The sequence below is a fragment of the Hippoglossus hippoglossus genome, chromosome 14 (assembly GCF_009819705.1).
Source record: "Hippoglossus hippoglossus isolate fHipHip1 chromosome 14, fHipHip1.pri, whole genome shotgun sequence".
In the NCBI taxonomy this organism is placed as follows: Eukaryota; Metazoa; Chordata; class Actinopteri; order Pleuronectiformes; family Pleuronectidae; genus Hippoglossus; species Hippoglossus hippoglossus.
In genome coordinates this window covers 9,173,540-9,191,356 of record NC_047164.1, presented here as the reverse complement: position 1 = coordinate 9,191,356, position 17,817 = coordinate 9,173,540, and the positions used below count along the sequence as shown (strand labels likewise).

Sequence of the window (17,817 nt, the reverse complement as noted above, 5' to 3'; positions counted from 1 at the left end):
TCCCTTAAGCTTTAGCCCAAAAGCTGCATGTTTCCACCCACAACTCATTCAAACTGACTACTTCACTGTGGTGCGGTAAGGTCCAGTTTATTTTTCACACCTACACAAACAGAAAACACCACCAATGCTATACATGAAAATAAATATCAAATTACTTTAAAGGATGTTTTGTTTCCAGAACATTGAACAAAATCTCAAGAGGAACTTGGATAAACTTTTACAGAAGAAGAAAAAATAAAAAAATAAAATAAAAAAAAGAGTTCAAGCATGAAAGCAATCCACCATCTCTTTTGAATTCCACGGACCTACGTTGATGTTTACAAAGTGTTGCTTGACCAGAAGTTTGACTGCCTGGTAGACTTCGGCTTCCACCTATTAAAGAGTCAACAAGCCATTAACAACTGCAGAAAGCACTGCACGTTCACCATGGCCGCGTCTGATGAGCTCTACAGTTCAACAGTTTCCAAATGAGCTTTGCTGTAAAAACGTAAAGCCGACACACACCTTGACGCTGTGGTAGGTTGGAAGCTCCAGCAGATAGCTGTGCCCGCCCAGCTCTGCAACTCGGAGGAAGTAATTGTAGAAGGCTCTCTTGCAGAGTCTGCTGGAAAAGCCAGGCCCACTTATATAGGGAGAGCTGGGAAATAAGAAAAATATAAATCACCATAGTTGTTTTGTTTGCCTTGGATATGCTGTATTATATGTTGGTGCATTTAAAATATTCCAGGTGAAACAAGAAGACAACACATATGGACCCAGACAGGAAGCACCAGTGAGGGACTTGGTCGATCACCCTTTGAGTATTAACACGCAAGAAACTGTAAATATAAATGTGGGTTTATTTCTGCACTGCTCTTAGTGATGTTAGGTCATTTCATGTACTTGTTCTAAATAATGATTCCACATCCAGTGCTATCGAGGCTTAGCTGTGCTGAACATAAAAACACGTGTGGCTTTTTAACAGTAAAAAACTTTTGCTGCAAACCCACCCCCCACGGTGAACCCTGGTAAGGGACCCTGGGGACAGTTCTATAGGTAAAGACTAAGTCTAAGTGTGTTATTGAGCATTGACAGAAGCTGGCATTAGCAGATGGCTGTCCAGGGTGACTGATGTCAAAATATTTCAAGGTCTGTTATTTAATCACTACACTTTCTCCACCATGAGTTTCCAGACCCTACTCAAAACATCCTTTATTAATTTTTATTACCAACATATTTTCCACATAAATTATTCTTTTTAGCGGAATTCAAGAGATGTGGGTGCAAGCCAAATTTTTTAGCAAACTATTAATTGCTTCACAGTTGAAAAACAAAGCTGAAAGAAGTGAGGAATAATTGGCCGGCTGCTTCTAACCTCACTTAATTAAACAAGTTTCATGCTCTAATGTTTTTCTGTAGGTATTCTTGCTCCGCTTCACCTCTTTTTTCTATTTTCCATTTACACGCTACAAAAACTCAAACTGACACATTAACCCAGTGTCGCTTAAAAAAAGAACAGTTCAGGCTGCAGGACAGAGGCTGAAATATGCAGCTGTGAGCGCCGAGCAGGATCGCAAATCTATTTTAGGCTGTAATCTCCCCTCAAGGACAACACAGCCTCCAGTGAGATCTGCATCTGTGTCACACTCTAGTTACTGGACATCAGGGTTTGTCTGCAGCTCCAAAGCCAAGAGATGGCATGAGCTGGAGACCTCACTGATCTGACAAACAAACAAAGTGCAGCGGGCTCTGCAAGCACTTCTGCCATATCCACGGATCTGGCTAAAGGAGTGTGGATGAGGTAAGGTACAGTCAGGTCAAGACACTCAAACAGGACATTACACTGGTCCTACATTTTAGATGCAGAGACAACTTCCTGCACATTTGATCCACTTCCTAAGGTTACTATCTTCTAAATGACATGCACTTTTCTGAAAGACAGTGTGCAGATGTTCTCTACAAAGCATCTACATCTTACCCATCAACAATGTAGCCCTTGCGACTGTCCAGAACTTCAATATCCTTGTCACCAAGGCACCAGTTGATGCTGAGGTTCTTGTTCTGTGAGGAGGTCACAACGGGACCCACGTAGTCGCCACTGAGGCAGACGATTTTGTGTTTCTTGTAGGATGGTGGCAGAAACTCCTCCCATAAATCACCATCCACGTTGGTGACATCAGACCCCTCTACGTTAACGAGCTTCTGGCCCCCTTCAAATCAACACAAATTTATGTATGTTTAAGGGGTTTACATGGACACAGGTGATAGACATTAACCCACGTAAAATCTGAACAACAATTAGTAAACTGTCAATAGTTGCGTTACGTTTAAGACAGCATAAGAAATCCTACCACTTTGATAGAAAATACCAATTAACTACGTTAACAAAACACAACCTTCAGTTAACTTTATTACAATTGGATTTAAAGGGAGAGTTAAGACACTTTTTCGCCATTTTTTGAGTTAGACGAAGAGATGGACACCACTCATGTCTGTCCACATGTTTGACGAAGTTGTAACATCTACCAGATAATTTCGTGGTTTGGAGCAGGAACCTGCTGTTTAGCGTCCAGATGTAGACTTTAATAATCCAACTCTTAAGGCAAGAAAGCAAATAAAAATAATTCCAAAAATGCTGATCAATTGCTTTGAGGCTTTTTACCTAGCACCATGCTGGTGATGTAGAGTGGCTGAATGAAGTGGCTCAGTAATGCACCCTGAACCCCAGTGAAAGACCAGCGACACAGCTTGTCACTACTGGACATGCAGCAAACTCTGGCGCCCCAAAAACTTGGTTCAAGGTAGACTATAGGGACCAGCTGGCCCTTGGCGTGATACAGCAGCTTCATTGCTGTCCAAGAGTTGTTCACAGAGCCCCTGAGCAGAACATGACATTGTATTTTATAAGTTTATTAGATATATTTACTGTATCAGCCAAGGTAAACATATACCAAGACGATAGAAATGAATACATCAAAAACACAATGTAATTCCCAGTTCTTATCAATTAAAGTAAGTTCTGTACTTGAAGCAGAAGTCCTTAGCGGATCCTTCAGGACACTGATTGGTGTAGAGGTGCAGGCTGATCTTGGGTTTGAGCGGAAGCTGATGGCTTTCTGCACTGCTATCAAAAATACAGTTCTCCTTGGCATTTGGATCAGCACCAAAGAAGAGCAGAAGCTGTTTGTACAGAAACCTGAGCACAAATCTCAGTTTGAGCCACACCAGCATTTTCAAGAAAGTCAGCCTACTTTAACATGTAAGGAAAACACATGACATGACTTCATCTTAAATATCAATGAGAAAAATGCATTACACATTTATTAGCAGTTAAAGTTAAGATTTCATAAATTAGAAATGGGGGATTTCCTGTTCCAGCAATTCAAAAATTCAGCGTGTAACTACAGTCAGGATCCACAAGTATCTGGAGAGTTTTCTGTTGTGCAGGCTCTGCGCTTGAGCATGTTCAATTTGAAATAAAACAATGGATACTACGAGAAAATATCACTTTTGGCCTGTATAAAGACATATGTACGGTGGAGGTCATTCGTCCTGTAAACAATTCATATTGGTAGTTTATACCTTAGGAGAGCCCGCCTGGCGATGATGATGGCGTGGCAGTCATGGACCATTGTCCCATTGTATCCAAGCCGCTGGGTGCAGCCTGAACGTCCATCCCCCAGTGCCACCACCTTGTAATGCTCACAGGGTCGACCTGCAGTATCCAACACTTCTGTAGAGGAGACTTAACTATTTCTCATTCAGTGTTTCATTACCTTTTTGCTTTAGTTCATGTTTGAGATGTGACATGGAGACTGACATGTGAAGGGCATTTAACTCCAGTGAGGTGAGCCACAGAAACAAGCAGTGACATGTCTAACAAAAGCCTGGATTGAACATAAAAGACCTAGAAGCAAGCAAGAGTGAAATATAATTTATATGCTATCCTCATCCGTCTCCATTCAAACCGCCCTCTGACTGAAAACTCACAGGTCACAATGAATCAGGATTGCTTGAATAAGAAAAGAGAGAAATTAACTGTCTGCACCATCATATGAAGGAAAATAGCTGTCTTAACGTGTGATATCCAACAATTGACCATGAAATGTATTTTTTTCATGCTTGGAAAGCTTCATGATCAGCACTAGAATGCAAAATGATCATGTCTAGCCGTTTAATATGCTACTGCGATAATGACCTCTCCTTGGTACGGGCTCTGTTTGTGAATTTCTAGACACTAAAAGATTTAGTTTTTTGTTCTCTATTGCAGTGCCGAGATACAGTGATTATTGATTAAAAAAGGTGTACAATGAGCTTACCCCTTATCAAAACAAATGCCGCCATGTGGCTCTTGGAGTCGTGGAATTCAGGAAACATCTTCAGGAGGCTGTCAAACTTCTCACTACTTATTGCTGCCATGTGTTTCTTGTGCCACTCACTTTGCCAGACTGGAAGAAAAGCAGTGGGGAGTTTATTCTACTTCGGTGTGACCAGGACAGAGAAGAGTTACTAGTCCAGATGACAGTGTTTGACTGTGGCTTTGAGGTAAGAGGGAGCAGTTCTTCAATTGGCTTCAGTAGCAGCAGAGAGTTGAACTTGGACGTAACCTGCAATAGGAATCCAGTAGCACTGTTAAATGACAAAGAACCAGCGATCTCACCCAGGTGATGAAGCAGCCAGGCACCCCTGATGAGCAGAGCAACGTGTTCAACCCTGTCTGGGGTATTTAAATACATTGCACTGTCAAATACATCCAATCTTTATTGAAAAAGTGACAGACCTAGAAGCCAGATTAGTGGTAACAGAAAGGGTTTGTGTGAAAGATTGGTAAAACCAGACCGTCAGAAATATTCTGGACAAGCTGTAGAGCTCTGTATGTGGCTCCACTGAACTTCTTTAACATACTACATGGATACTAATTCATGATGTTTGAAGCAATGGCGAGATGTATTTTTTGGCATATCCGGACTAGAATGAGATATTGAATGCTGACATCTACTGCACCTTCAGGCTTTGTGCTATTGTCTTCAATCTCGAAGTCCTTGATCTGGTCCAGGATGATCTCTTCATCCTGGGTTATGCTTGCCCCAGGTGACACAGCAGGGAGAGAGACGACAGTTGGCTCATCATCTGAGTATTCATCCTTAAACACAACAAAAGTGTTAATTGAAAGCGTGTGAAGACACAGCCATAATGTTGGGAGCTGAGAAAAGATGGGCTGTGTAATCTGAGACTGAGAATGTATTTCTGTTGTTCGTAGCTCAGATGACAAGGTGGGTGGCTGCAGATGGGTTTCAAGCCCTCCAGGAATGGCATCATAAACTGCTGTACTGTGCCAGTAATCTGCCGTTAATCATCACAGATGTTGAGAGATTTCACTTTGATGTCATCTCATCTTATTTATCTCGACATCATCACAGGTTTTGAGTGAAGGACACCTTCTGTGTAGAGCAGGCAATTACATACAAGCTATATGTATATTAGGTTTTCATCCACAAACATCAGCTACTGGAGGTGACAAGCTGACAGAGTGACAGCTGCTGTCAGCTTTTCATTTTTGAAATCAAATTTGTAGTTGAAAGTCTCAGGGAAGCAATAACATCCATCCATCCATAATCTATACTGCTTATACTTTGAGGGTGGCAGGGGGCTGGAGCTTATCCCTCCTGACATATGGTGAGAGGTGGGGATACACCCTGGACAGGTCGCCAGAGTATCACAGGACTGACGTACAGAGACAAACAACCATTCACACTCAGATACACACCTACGAGTAATTTAGACAATCCAATTAACCTAACCTGCATGACTTTGGACTGTAGGAGGAAGCTGGAGAACCCTGAGAAGACGCAGGCACGGGGGGAACATGCAAACTCTACACAGAAAGGCCCTGGACATAAAACAATAACCCCTTCCCTTTATTGGATATAAAACAGCAGATAAAGTTGTGGGAAATTCAGACATTTAAGCCCAATCCCATTTCACCCCCACTCCCAATACCTGTTGGGATGGAGGGGTAGGGCCGAGGCGCAGGGCTCTATACCCCTCCAAACGGAGATTTTTCAGACCCTCAATTCAAACGGAGGGGTACCCAGAATGCCTTGCGAATCACCGGCACAAATGTAATATATAAAATGTTCTTCATTAATAAGGATTTAAAAATTACAATAATGATTGTAATGTCTTAGTTTAATATCATTACAATGTATTATGGTCACTTTTTTCACAACAACCTTAAAAAAATTTAAAAAAAATGATAATCCCGTATTTTCGCATTGACTACTGATGAGGTGTTGGGTTTTCGCGACGACTACTGATGACGTAACGGCTTCTTGAAGGACTGTCCCAATTCGTATGGGAAGATTTCAACCACTACCCCTTGTGACTCCGTTTCAAGGGGCAAGATAACCCTCGAAAACAAGGGGTAGGAGTAGAGGCAAGGGGTGAAATGGGATTGGGCCTTACTCTTTCCATTTATTTACCTCATCTCCCAACTGGAAGTTAAAGGAACCAAGTTTATCTTTAGGTTTGGGGGTGGAAGCCCTCTCCATTCTGAGTCTGTCACTTCCTTTAGAAAGTAACACCTCTTCCGCCTGGTCATGGTCTTCACAGGCATCTGCATCTTTCTGAGGGCTCAAGTATCACAACATCAACACAGTAGCTCAACATTAAATAAGATGGCAAATTAAACATTCAAACATTTCTAATCAAGAGTGGTTGCAACATTTCCCACACATTTGGAAAAAAACGTCTACATGAAAAGTGCCCAGCAGAAAGCAAGCATTGGGTTTTAGGTTGAGACTCAAGAGCATGGCATTCTTCAAAGGCTCAACAGCCAATTAATCATTGTCTGTACCTGAAACCAAGCACATGAAGGTTGTCACAACCAAATGAGCCACTGGGATGTCCACAGTCCTGGAACTGTGGGTGCACTCATTAATGAGTTCCAGTAACACACTCAGACACGCTCTGAAACCTCAGTAACAAGCCTCAGTAACAAGCAGTTTTTATTGAAACAATAAAAGACAACTACTGTTAAAAGAACAGCTACTGCTTGGTTTTATTGGCCTGAGCTTTATAGTGCACTGCTAATGATTTTTCGCAGAAGTGACACCGATAATGTTTAAGTCTGTACCATTGGGATAGAGAGGATAGTGACAGTTCATTTGAAATGTTTGAAGAAAGGATTAGAAGGTCCCCGCTGTGATGTGCTGAACAATTTCTTTAGATTATGAGACCAGGAGGGTTCAAGGAACACATTTCTTATCCAAATGTACAATTATCGCTAAGCTGGTTGTTCTCGTAGAGTTAGTTAACGGCATTCAAAAAAATTGTTCATGTTACCTCAGCCCAGAAGCCCCGCTGTAAACTGGTAGACCAAACTGGGAGCTTGACTCAAAGTCTGGCTGAGACTGAAAACTGGCAGCACCTCTTCTTGGCCTGTAATTAAATGCTTCTCGGTCCTCCATGATTTTCACTTAAAGTTCAGGTGGCCTAACAAACACACAAATGATTAGGATTGAAAAATTAATCACATGTATTATCTGGCAATCCTAACAGTTCAGGCATAATACAGGATGATTATCATGTTGTAGAATGAAAAATATTCAAGAAGCTTAAATTAAATATTGACATTTATTATTCCCAAAAACTATACATTCTATACAACTCCAAAAAACAAGCTAATTATTTGGTTCCCCATTATACTTACTGTTTTCATACATAAGCCCTTAAAATGATTCCAGTTTCTATTGTTTTTATTATGCATTTATCTACTAAACATAAATGGACATCAATAGGCTGAGTATGAGTTAAATCAGATTCATCAGATGATATTTAATGATACATTATGTTTGGTGTTAATTTTCTGCAATTCAACAGCACGTAAATGAATGTTAATGCGTTTGAATATCATTTTGTATATATAATATAATAAGTTTTGAAAGCCAACACTGGATCTCACAGACCAACATCAACCTGAGGAGATGAGCACAGAGATGTTAAAATTACAAATAGTCACATTTACCAATGAGCTGACACCTTTACTGGATTCATCAATAAACTTATCAACATAGAATTTCAGGCGGTTTAATAAAATAATGTCAATTAAAATGTATTTTTTCAATTTTCCCCCAAAATTGGGGAAATATATCTCACATATTGAGCATTAGTATCTTTTAAATCTCTTCTAAATGCATTTAAAGAATGTCTAAAATATTACTTTACTTTAATTTGTGTGTGATTTAAATTGATTAACTTCTGCTTTATGGACTAATTATATTAATTTCTAATTATTTGCTAAGAAAAACGCCTTATAAGTAAAGTTGTTATAAGATTATTAGTATTTTAGACATTTTGAGGGGAGAAAATACATTTAAAAATGTCACCGTGCATATTTAATAGTTCTATTTCATCTAAAGCCAAATGATTAAACCATTACAACAAAGACAAGTGACTCATTAGTCAAATCAAACATTAATTGCCAGTGAACACAACACCTGTTGCTAACCCAAAGATTCACTCAGCTAATGGAGGCTAATCAATTAACACTTGCTAACACGGGCTAACACCTGATTCCTCTGTGCCAGGACTCATACAAGAGTTTACAGATAATTGAAACACGTCAGCAAACTAATGTCCACCTGCCTTCTGGACGTTTCACCGTTAAATACTCTAAAAAGAGGTTTGCTAGTTAGCAGCTACATTTTTTCTAAGCTAACGTTAGCATGTTGTTGCTAGCACAGAAAACAAGTGTCCAGAGCAGTTACTCGGGGGGGACAAAACGCTGAACCGTTTCCCTGCGACTTGAGTTTGAGGTGAAGCAGTTTTAACTTTGAACAAATAAATGGCGGCTTCATAGAGTTTAAAAGTTTACCTTCAGTGTCTGGACCTTCTTCAACCCTGGAGAACAGGAGAACAGTAGGTGGTGCTGTGGTCACTGTGGTGTCCTGCAGCTGCCTGAACCCAGAGCCACACAGAGCAGGTGTATTTAGATAGTAAAGATGTGTAATATTCATATGTTGGTGCAAATTGCGTTTTTATTGTTATAAACATGTGCACTTATGTCAAAAGTGCTTATTAAAAAAAATTATATATTATTTTTGTTCCGGGGTGGTTATTAAATGTTTCTCTATGGACACAGAATTACATTGATTTTACAAATCTGAGGTAGATCGATGACATGTTTTACCTCTTTGAGCAAAGCATAAGCAATATATCGATATACATTGATCCTTCTGTTAAATTGCTGTTATATTCTTATACTTAAAATATTGTATATTAGCACATACTTCGTCACAGTGAGAGATTTGTAGTAGATCTGGTGGCTAGACTTTCATCTCACTGCAGTGAACTTACTGCCTAAATTTCCCTCTGGATCAATTAAGTATCTATCTTACTGAGCATTGCAGCCATATGTCTTCTGTGATTGTTGAGAATCAGAATCATATTTATCGACAAGTTGGTTTTCAACATACAAGTGATTTGCTTTTGGTGCACAACAAACGGATATATTAAGTGAAAAATAAGGGGAAACATAAAGGAAATTAAAAAGCAAGTGCTGTGAGTACAAGGACAAAGATAAAGGCAGGAATATAAAGTACAAGAGCTATAAGTGATAAAAGTGACTGCACATGAATTATTCATCGTACAAACCATGTTCAGCTCTGTTTCTGTGCTGCTACTGTTTATATCACATATCATCTATCGAGTTGACCCCAAACTAGGGAAATCACCTCTTAACTGACAAGGCATTGTGCACAGGATGTATTGAAACACATTGTATATAACACTGGGCTTCCCTGAGCTGTTACCACCATTGTATCATAAAAAGCTGCAGCATCCCTCGACTGGGACTAAGAGGCCCAACCTAAATCACAAACTAAAAGTACAAAAACTATATCCTTTTGAACATATAATGCTGTACAAGTATTTAACATACCCTCAGTGTAAAACGTAGAACACATCATATAGTTTCAGATCCCCGTTTGCACTGGGACATCTGTGGGGATGTGACCATTTCAGTAGAATTTAAATTGAATCGTGGGAATGTGAGGAAATGAAAGGGCACATCTGTCATGTTTTATGTATATTCCTAGTAAATAAGCAAACAGGTACAGAAAGGGTGGATGATTTCTATGAATTTTAAATCTGTAGTGCTGCACACACACACACACACACATGCACACACACTATAAACACCAAAAACATATAATGGGAAAAAGCTCCCATGATGATATGAGTATGCAGTTGTTGAAATTAAAACGCTCTCTCTCTCTCTCTCTCACACACACACACACACACACACACACACACACACACACACACACACACACACACACACACACACACACACACACACACACACACACACACACACACACACACACACACACACACACACACACACACACCTCAGCCACCGTGTGTCATTATTTGCAGCAGAGAAACGTTCCCCTGATCATTGGGAAACTCAACACTGAACTCTATTTCGCTTTCCTTCACCTCAAACGAAAGCCTTCAGATCTGTTTCTCCTGAACCAAATGAAGCTGTCTTATGAGTGTGTGTGTGTGTGTGTGTGTGTGTGTGTGTGTGTGTGTGTGTGTGTACGTGTGTGCATATGTCTCAGTGTGTCTGCGTCTCACATGAGGCTGTGAAATGTTAAGTCACTCCCATCCCCAGAGAGCCCGCTGAGGCACAATGGAAACTCTCCCACGTGTCATCTTCATTTTAAATACTACCTATTCCCTCCCTGGCTCCCCTCTCTTTGTCTCTCTCCATTTCTTTCCATCCCTTGACATATCTTTCTCTCTCTGTCTCTCCTCTCTTTTCTCTATTTTTCACACCCACACACTGGCTCACAGGCTCAGGGAGATTTCCCTGTTTATTTTCTAATGGGAAATAATGAAGCAGTGGTGGCATGCGTTATCAACACCACAGCTCAATTCAATATTTTCTCTTTTTCCTTCTCAGGGGCATCAGCGCTTCCCAAATACGTCGTCACAGCTTCAGCGTTGGAATATGGACAAGTGAGAAAACCGTGAAATATTGAGCCGGTTGACAGTTTTTCTAAACATATGCCATTCGGCGTATGTGTGTGAGAAGTGTGATTGTGTTGCATGTGTGTGTGTCTATGTGTGAGATATAAAACACTACTATGCACTGTCAGGGACACCACTGATGTATCCATGGTAATTAGCAGTGGAAATTAAAACTTGAATTTCAACCAATTAGATTTTTTATATGCTTCACAATGATTTCTCCCACTGATAATACATAGACAGTGTGTGTCATGCGTATTGTTTGTGATAGAACAGTTATTAAAATGATAATTTAGCAACATATTCTAAATCATTGAAGTAAATCACAGTTTATTTATATAGCGCATTTCATATAAAGTTGAAATACAAGGTGCTTAATAGTACAGTCAGAATAGGACAGAATTAAACACTAATAATAGTGAAATAAAACTAAAAAGATTAAAAATAAAGAAGTCTTATTGTCCACAGTAGATATCACATTCACAAATACTCTTTCTTTCTTTCTATCTCACAGTCCCGGCCCAGCTGTCAGGGAATTTAGGGTCTGGTCTCTTGCCCAATGTTGCCATGGAGGAGCCAGGGATTGAATCACCGACCTTCTGGGTACAGTGGACGACCCGCTCTCGCTTCAGAGCCACAGCCACCCACCTATCCAAAGAGGTAGGTTTTAAAAATCTCTTTTAAAAGTGTTTACTAGTTGTGGTGCCTTCGGCTCCTCATGCAAGCAGTTCCAGAGGCGAGGAGCATGTTGACAGTAAATTAGGTTATTTTAATCATGGAGGTAAGAAAATATTTATCATCCTCATGTTATTTCTTCTAAAAGTGTTCTTTTTATGATGGAATAGTTGGAATCCCATTACATATTTACAGAGGAATGTTTAATTGATGTTTTCTAAAAGGAGTTGCTTTTATTCATTGACCTTTTTGGCCTTGATTTTTTTGTTTACAAAGCATCATGTATATAGATGGATATCATTAATACTGAAATGAAAAAGACAGGGTGCACTTCCCCCCGTGTTGAATTTAAATTACTAAAATCAATCATTTATAGCACAAGCAACTTGCACCCAAGGGTCATGTATTTTCAAAAATTTTTGCAAAGATTTGGTGGATGGTGAACATCTTAAAAGAATTTACCATAAAAAGTTTTAATTTCTCAGTAATACCACATGAGCCGCTGCGTCTGATTCAGTCTCCTCGTTTTATTCAGTCAGACATCAGACGTCCGAAAAAGAAAACTTAGACGAACTGGCATATTCCCACTCAAGTGTGTGAGGCGTTCTGGTGAATAAAATATGAAATCTGGAAAATCTGAAACTGATTTCCAACTGGGTCACTACCTCCATGCACAAGTGAACAGGGATAATTGGACATTCATATTTTTTTCATCCAAACTGAGTTTGACAGGCCTTTCCCCAGGCTCACCACTAGAGGGTAAAAGTCCTTTGCTCAGTCACTCTCTCCGTTTATTTGTGATGCTCACACATGACCTACAAATCAGAAGCAGCATCCCACAGAGAGGGAGGGAGGGAGAGACAGAAAGAGAGAGGGAGAGAGACAGAGAGAGACACAGAGGGAGAGGGAGAGAGAGAAAGAGAAAGAGAGAGAGAGACAGAGAGAAAGACAGATATGGAAAGAGAGGGAGAGAGAGGAAGAGAGAGAGAGAGAGAGACAGAAAGAGGGAGAGAGGGAGAGAAAAAGAGAAATGAGGGAGAGGCAGAGAGAAAGAGAGAGAGACAGAGAGAAAGACAGATAAGGAAAGAGAGGGAGAGACAGAAAGAGGGAGAGAGGGAGAGAGACGAGGGAGAGGCAGAGAGAGAGACAGACAGAGGGAGAGGGAGATAAGGAAAGAGAGGGGGAGAGAGAGAAAGAGACAGAGAGACAGAGAAGAAGTATAAGAAGCTAGAAGTCCTCCTGTCTAATATTAATAATAATATTATGAGACATTGCGCTTTTGTTAATTATTACACCATGATGATGCAAACCTATACAGTCGATAAAATTCAAAAGGTACTAGACAATACTATAGTGTAGGACAATAGTTTAGGAAACATTTTAAATACATAAAGTGGATTACCAATGAATAGATCATGATCATTTTAGGTCCAAATGCATGGACTTGAAAGAAATACAATTGAAATATATTGGAAATAGGTTACTGTAATGGGTTGATTAGAAATATATAGCAGACATTTGTTTTAATGACTCTGCAGATCCCCCAAGCTTCTAAAAGTTAAATATTTCACCACCTGTTAAATTGATTGCTGTGCAAATTGGTTCACACGTTCTTATCCCCCCCCTCAGCATGAATCATAAAAACGTTGGTAATCCCTTAATTTTTCCTCAAGCGTCATCATCAGGGCCCTGCTCTTCATATGTGGATTAAAGATTTATCCAGATTATAAAGTTGACAACTTGACATGAGTCTGTTTTTTTTCTTCTTTTCTTTGAAGCTGGTTAGAAATTGAGATATTCAGAACAACAAGTCCCTAAACCCAAGTGCAGATGCTTGACTTTTATCGTGATCACAGTTTAGGGGAATCCAACACATGAACTCATTTTCAGATATAAATGTTTCACGTTTCATTTTCATCACAGGTTTATGATTATCAAGTTAAAGTGTGTTAGGCTATACCAGTGACCAAGCACCCACATCACGTAGACTAAAGTTTAAAAACACATTATAATAAACTGTGGAGGCTTCAACACAGTTTCCACTGGTGACCACATGGCCAACTACTCATTTTGTGCTTATATTTTCAAAATAAGGGCCTAATAAGAGTGCTCATGATATCTTCATCGAGGAATAACACTCTACTCTAGAATTGTGGACATATAGAAAAGACTTTACATTTAAGACTCGTCAGTGTTAGCATGCAGACTTTAGTGTTCAGCTTGGATCTGCTTGCATGGCAGACATGTCAGTTAAAACACATTCCTGTGAAAAGACACAGTTCACTTATTGCATTCTTCCAAAATGAAATGTCACACTTTACTGACCTGCAGATGTATAGGCGGAAGGACAGTGGTCAAAAGACACAAGGCAGAAACACAACAAACCAAGAGGCAAAAGGCCGGATCTCGGCCTATAAGGTAGGAGGAGGTGTTATCAGTATTCTGCTTAACCACTCGGCGCCTCCTTCTGGAAAGGAGGGGATGTAAGTTTGCAGTTCTTTACATGTGGCCTTTATCAACTAATGCTGTGCCTCTGACCTTTCAACAGAGAGAGAGGGGCAGCTGTTCAAAGTTCTATCAAATCAAATGAAATATACTTTATTGTCCCCATGGGAAAAAATTTCTTGGGCCAAAGTGCTACAGCAGCTGCAGAACAGTACATTTTACAACAAACAACAAGAAACAGTTGACAAGGACATATCGTGTAAGACCCAGAATAGTGATAATGATTAAACACTAAAACGATAACTGGCATTAAAACCTAAGACCAGAGTGTAAAATGTGCCAGACAAAGTGCAAAGGATAATGAGATACTGTACATGGCTGAATCAAGATGTTTCCTAATGAGTGGTGTCATAGACGTTGGGATGAATGAGAGCTTGAGGCGGTTGGTCTTACACTCTGTAACGTCTGCCTGAAGGTAATGGTCAAATTCAGAGAACAGTGTGTGTGACGGGTCTTTAAGGATCTGACCCCAGAACCTTTGTAGATGCAGGGAGGGATAATCCTCTTTGACCATCACCTTCAAAGAGACACACGGAACAAGATGTTGTTGTTGATATGTTGAATTATAGCAACTTTAATTCAAACAGAATAAAACATGGGATCTGCCCAAGAAAAACACATCATATTTGGTTGACAGGAAATCTCCAGAGGTGAACTTCTCCTTCTCCCGCTGAGCATCCAAGGGCACGTGAAAGTGCATGAAGCGATGTAATCTGACTGACGGCAGCCATTTTACTTATGGATCAATTATTATTGATTGTTTAATGTTCTTCTTGATAAGGGTCACGAGCAGGCTTTTTGCAAAAAAAATGCTGCGATTGTGTGAATGTGGTTCGTCTGTGTGTGTGTCTGTGTTGTGTGAATAGACAGCTAATGGAGACAGGTGGTTGCATGCACGCACAACACAGCACCTGCGTTGCCTTTGAATCACAGCAAAATGCAGTGGATCGTAGAGAGAGTGAGATCGAGCTCTTTCAACAGAGCACAAAGAAAGAGACGGGTGCTGATTCTGTGTTTTTGATGTGCAGCCATCTAAATGTGCCTTGCGGAATCTCAAAAAAAGGGACGTCCACTGATATAAGGGTGAACACCGCGGCCCTAATATCACCCAACAGGGAGAGTGTGAGAATGAGTTCACTGACACAACCTGAGCTGGCGTCTAAATCTAATCCAGCAGGAAGGACACAGTGTCAGAGCAAAAAAAGGAAACCCTCCTCTTTTCTTTTTTCCACCTCAGCAGATAGAAACTGAAGGTTTATAAGGAGCCAAGGCTTCTTTCTTTCTCTTCTACAGTCTCATCTTGACTCTCTGCAGCTGCTGCTTCATGCATCTTTAAAATGACGTGGCTCTACTTTCTCACGCCGTGTATGACGAGGAGGGAGGAAACCAGACACGGGTGAAGGAGAAACACCAGGTATAGCGGCACGCTAAGTCCACCATATACCATACAGACACAATCTACCCCTGCATATTTATATAAAACTTAATCACCCTTTGTCCGGCTTTATTTTCTGTGACGTCAGGAATAACTCACGACACAGAGATTTTGTGCCGCTCCTGGTGAATCTCATCAGGATAATTATTCGCACACAGGCATCCGAGGCACGAGCATCTGCCTCTCCTTCTGTTGACCTCCCCCTGCCTCCCCCTTCATTTCTGTCTCTCCTCTCCTCTCCTCCGTCTCCTCTCCTCTCCAATGCACCTTTCTCCTCTTTTTCCACCATCCTCCTCCTCCTCCTCCTCCAAAGCATCTCCTTCTCATTTTGCTCGAGACATTTCTTTGTTAACTAGAGCATCCCCTCCACTTCACAGTCTTTGCAAATTGCACTCATATTCTGCATACGTCCAAAAGAAGAGGAGAATTGGTGCAAGAGACGGATAAAGCAGAGATGAAAGGTGGCCGGGGGAAGAGACCAGAAGTGCAGAGAAGTTCAGAGAGAATATGTCTTTAAAAATTCGAAACAGTGGAAAATCGAACGAAAAAATGTTGCAGTCAAAAACACATTCAGACAGCACACGCTCATGTATAGTTCATGTTTCCTGAGTGTATATGGAAACATATACTCTCAGCCGGTGCAGTGAAGTATATCATCTGTGCATTAGCAGAACATCCGGCTGCAAGTTGTGTCATATTACACATGATCTCTGTCTGGTGAGAAAATGTCTCTTCTTATGATCATTATCTGTAGAGAGTTTCAGATTTTTTTCTTCTTCATGACAAAATCATTAGAGAAATATCAAACGATCTTTCCAGAATAATATTTCATAACTATATGAGAACAAAGTTGTAATATTTCGAGAAAAAAAGCCATAATTATACAAGAATTAAGTTACAATTTAACAAGAGTTAATATTGCAAAAGAGAAAAGTCATTTTATAATGAGAATAAAGTCATAATTATAGTTTAAATGTAATTTTAGGGGAGGAATATCAGAAAACCAGTCTGTTGCCTGTGCTAAAATGAGGGATGTGGAGAATCTTGTTATATTTTTGGGGTTATATAGGTTTTACAAATAGCAAAATACTTCAGCACCACATTATCATAAGTATCAGGACTTTGAAAAGATTGAAAAATAAAACTGATGACTTTTTTCTCTTTGAATTACAATTTAATTCTTGTAGTATAATGACATTATTCTGAAAATAATCCATAATCCATATTATCTCTCAACTAAAGTGAACATGTGCGAAGAGGATTTATAAGGTTTACACGACAGAAATGATGATCACCACTGCACAACTCATATGTGCTTTAAATGTCTTAATGGAATGAATATTGCTGTAGTGGCGTGTACCCTCCTGTCATCATAATACATTCCTATAAGTGAAGGTGAACAGATGTTGACCTTTTGTTATCGCATTTGAGATGATTGATGCGTCTGTGCAGGTAAGACCAGCACGTTATTGACCAGAGAATCCTGGAATCAAATCAAAAGGTGAGGTGACTCCCCTTCCTGAAACCACATGCACTCTCATTGGTCCAAGATAAAAACCTGACCACTCTGTTGTAATCTCGAGGTGAAGCACAGAGATGATCTGTCTACACTCCCAAAGAAAACTGACAGATGCCTGGTCAATCATCTGCATCACTTAATCCCAAACTTATCTTACTCTAAGACCGTTTGACATCGCATAAGGTAAGATAAGTAAAAGTCAAACCTCCTGTTTTCACGACCGCAAAATGTCGATATTTAATACCACTTCAAAAAAAGCTACATTTTCATCATACGTTGTGATTGTACCCTGGTGAACCTTGCAGTTTTTAGCCGTGCCAGCAGCAACACGGCTCCAGGATTAGCCATGTTGGTCCTTCTGTCAACCACTGTGGTCCGAAAATGAAATATCTCATCACCTATTGAGAGGATTGGCATTCATGGTCTGGAGATGAACTCTAATATCTGCTCTAATCCCTGGACCTTTCCTGCAGAGCTGTCATAACGGTCACGTTCATGGACGAAATGCTTGAACATCACATCATCAAATAACACATCTGCAGCCGCCACAGATCTGCCTGCATGGCTGTAAACTGTTGTCTTGTTTTGTGTTTGTACCACCTCATCAAGCCACTTAGCCGCTATATATATATTTCAGGCCTGTTCTGAAGCATCACTGTCTTCA

The 17,817-nt window shown here is 40.2% G+C and overlaps 1 protein-coding gene across 4 annotated transcripts; it reads right to left on the bottom strand.

Annotated features, from left to right (window-relative positions):
• Positions 1-66: 66 nt before the first annotated feature.
• Positions 67-8,940, bottom strand: adad2 (adenosine deaminase domain containing 2). Of its 4 annotated transcripts, none has more exons than XM_034605729.1 (12): positions 8,855-8,940; positions 7,951-7,956; positions 7,324-7,456; positions 6,462-6,612; positions 4,984-5,122; positions 4,299-4,427; positions 3,562-3,712; positions 3,005-3,175; positions 2,642-2,856; positions 1,958-2,189; positions 505-637; positions 67-372 (listed from the first exon to the last, which is right to left on the bottom strand). In XM_034605729.1, exons 3-12 carry the CDS (start codon positions 7,446-7,448, stop codon positions 262-264), a joined length of 1,557 nt encoding a protein of 518 aa, XP_034461620.1. In that variant the 5' UTR covers positions 7,449-7,456; positions 7,951-7,956; positions 8,855-8,940; the 3' UTR covers positions 67-261. The 4 variants fall into 4 exon arrangements, with proteins under 4 accessions (XP_034461620.1, XP_034461621.1, XP_034461624.1 ...); XM_034605730.1 differs by having other exon boundaries at positions 3,005-3,100; XM_034605733.1 differs by lacking the exon at positions 2,642-2,856 and having other exon boundaries at positions 3,005-3,159.
• Positions 8,941-17,817: the final 8,877 nt, after the last annotated feature.